Source organism: Macaca mulatta, chromosome 1 (genome assembly GCF_049350105.2).
Source record: "Macaca mulatta isolate MMU2019108-1 chromosome 1, T2T-MMU8v2.0, whole genome shotgun sequence".
NCBI classification, from domain to species: Eukaryota; Metazoa; Chordata; class Mammalia; order Primates; family Cercopithecidae; genus Macaca; species Macaca mulatta.
Window position 1 is genome coordinate 212,703,448 of NC_133406.1, and position 2,869 is coordinate 212,706,316.

The 2,869-nt window shown below is 50.9% G+C and overlaps 1 protein-coding gene across 2 annotated transcripts; it reads right to left on the reverse strand.

The window, feature by feature from the left end:
* Positions 1-317: 317 nt before the first annotated feature.
* Positions 318-2,326, reverse strand: ATP5IF1 (ATP synthase inhibitory factor subunit 1). Of its 2 annotated transcripts, none has more exons than NM_001260663.1 (3): positions 2,177-2,276; positions 1,995-2,086; positions 318-582 (listed from the first exon to the last, which is right to left on the reverse strand). In NM_001260663.1, exons 1-3 carry the CDS (start codon positions 2,261-2,263, stop codon positions 441-443), a joined length of 321 nt encoding a protein of 106 aa, NP_001247592.1. In that variant the 5' UTR covers positions 2,264-2,276; the 3' UTR covers positions 318-440. The 2 variants fall into 2 exon arrangements, with proteins under 2 accessions (NP_001247592.1, XP_077851383.1); XM_077995257.1 differs by having other exon boundaries at positions 319-658; positions 2,177-2,326.
* Between the last annotated feature and the right edge of the window lie 543 nt (positions 2,327-2,869).

The following is a 2,869-nucleotide window of genomic DNA, read 5'->3' on the forward strand; positions in this document are numbered from 1 at the left end:
ACAGGCATGAGCCACCGCCCCTGGCCCAATTGTATCTTTTGAAGCAATGACTCCTTCGGATCTCCAGGCTCCTCCTGATCTTTATGCTTTAGATTGGGATTTATCCTTCAAGAAGCTTTCTCTGAACACCTCTAATTAGACTGGGGGGGTACCTTGTCTGTGTCACACCTATCCCCCCAACTCATGTTGTTTCATAGCACTTATCACACTGTGCGTTTCTGTGGGCTCCTGGATGCAGGGACCCCTCTAATCCATTTCAGCAGTCCATTAGTGTCTTTCCGTCTATCTCTTCCAGATAGAAGAAGGCATCAAACACAGTTCACTGATGACAATTTATTATCATCTGTTAGTAGCACACAGACAAATATTAATTAAACCAGAACCATGTCTACACAGAAGTGGGCAGTGACATGTGCCATTCTATGGGGAACTGTGTGCACTTAATCATCATGTTTTAGCGTTTTGATCTTCTGTTTATGCCGCTCAATTTCTTTCTGCAGACGCTCAATCTCCTTCTTATGATGAACGATTTCTTCTTCATGGTGTTTTTTCAAAGCTGCCAGTTGTTCTCTACTCTGTGCTCTACAAGGACACGGTGGCTCAGGGTTTAATTTCAATCCTTCACCCCAAAGAGATCTCTAAGCATAACCCGTAATGTCTAAGCAAGGAATAGGAGTCCCAGTTCCATGGGAGTCTGGCTGGTCATCCTCTTCTACTCCTCAACTAGTGAAAGAATAACCCATCTTAAATTGAGGTGTAGTCATCTTAAGAAGACCAAAATGATTTCACTGGTGCTAGTGGCTTAAATTCCATCATTAAGATCTTATTGCTTTCAGATTCCTCTTTAAAATAGAAAACTCCAGAGAGATGTGACACAAGTCCCTAATACCTTATGAGGGGAACAACCCAGGGAACCCCTTTAGGGGGGGAAAAAAAAAGGAACAAAATGGGGACAAAGGGGTGTGGTTAAAAGGCAAATATCCATTTCCTATTCCAATCTGTCTAGAGCTTTCTTTGCCTATAGAAATGAATGGCCCGCTGTAAGGCCAATAAAAGGTCTCCTGCATGGGCAGTATTTGGCAGTTCAATTTAGGTACCAAGAAGGGACTGGATTACAATGTTGGTTTGGCCACATTTAGGCCTCAGTTTTCCTTAACTACAAAATGAAGGGGATCAATTAGATAGTCTCTAACAGCAGTACCTTGGCTCTCTATACGGTATGGCAGGTGTCATGGTGATAATTCTCAACAGAAGGCAGAAGTGAAAGGCCAAAGGACAAGCAAAAGCAAGATTAATTCCTCACTGCTCTCCAGAGTGGACAGAAGTCAGTTAAAGATAACTCAGGGCTGGTAAAGGGAGGCCCAGCCCACTCCATACTTCTAAGCAGGAGCGGGAAATCCACAGATCTAGGCTGGGCTGAGTAGGGCAAAAGCCTTTAGGAGATGGTGTAGTCCAACCCTAAGTAGCTCCCATGACCAGCTCCCATGATCCTCACTCTTGCGGAGTCGGGGGTCTAGAAACACCTGAGAAGCCTGAATGCATGCAGGCTTGCAAAGCTAAGGCGTGCTGGGGAGGAAGGAGAGCGTAGAGGGGGTGACAGGTGGGTGAGGGCCGCGGGAGTCAGGCTGGGAGGCAAACGTTAGACGGTCGGATCTAGATACTGTGCGAAGAATCTGGGGGCGTTTCGCACCACCCGAGGAGAACTCCACGCGGGAGATGGTAATGATAAAGGAGGAGTTGAGCCGTGGGATGTTTTGGAGACCCGCCGGTAGAAATGGTTTGGGGGCCTGAAACTGTTGTGCAGGGAACTGGGAGTGCCCTGTAAGTGGCAACTTGGGACATCAAGGGTTAGGGTATACCAGATTGGGGCCCGGGAGTTCTGTTGGGGGATGGGGCGCCCAAGGCACCAAGGAAACGGGTGGGGCGACTGGCAGTTTAAGGATTGGAAGGCCCTGGGAGATCTAGGGCTGGACTTGGGACCCGGTGAGCCTCACCGGAAATATCGTTCCTCTTCAGCCTGCTCTCTCTTTCCGAAGGCCCCACCGGCTTCCCGGATGGAGCCCGCGCCCCGGTCGACATTCTCGGACTGCAGAGAGACAGGGACACTGATAAAAGTAGGGAAGCGAAGATGGGATCCGCCCTCGGGGCTGGAGCAGCGGACACTGCCGCAGCGTACCTGATCCGAGCCGAAGCCTCGGGCTTGCATGGTCCTCACGCCCCACACGCCAAGCCACGTCCGCGCCACCAACGCCGTTACTGCCATTGCTGCTGGAGCTGCACCTCTGGCGTCTCTGCCGCAGCAAGCTGTACCTCGTTACGCGCTAATGGCGCGGGGACGGCCAAGCACCCAATCTGGTCGACGGAGTGGCGGATGAACACAGGAGTAGCGAATCACGGGAGAGCGGAGGCGGGCTTCCCGGAGCTCACAGCGAATCCCGAGCAAGAGACGAGTTTATTCTTGGCCAACTAGCAAGGGCTCAGGGCCAAAGGACTGGAAAGAAGAATGATGGGGGAGTTTGGAGAGCTGGGTGAGGAGAGTGCTAGAAGCCGAAATTTCGGCTCTTGGACCCATCAGAATGAGGCGTGGCGTTCACCTCCAGCCCACGATTTCAACCCTAAAGTCGTTAATATTTAAAGCCCAAAGGAAGTTTTCCCTTCCCTGGCCTGCTACCATCAATAAAATGGGGGAATTTGGGGTTTGGGAGCTGTGTCCAGGATGCTGATGTCCGGGATACCGACGTCCAATGTGCTGCGGCTTAGATATACGTAAATCGCGTTCATTTGTTATGAGAAGTGCCAGTGTTCTGGCCGGGCGCGGTGGTTCACGCCTGTAATCCCAATACTTTGGGAGGCCGAGGTGGGTGGATCA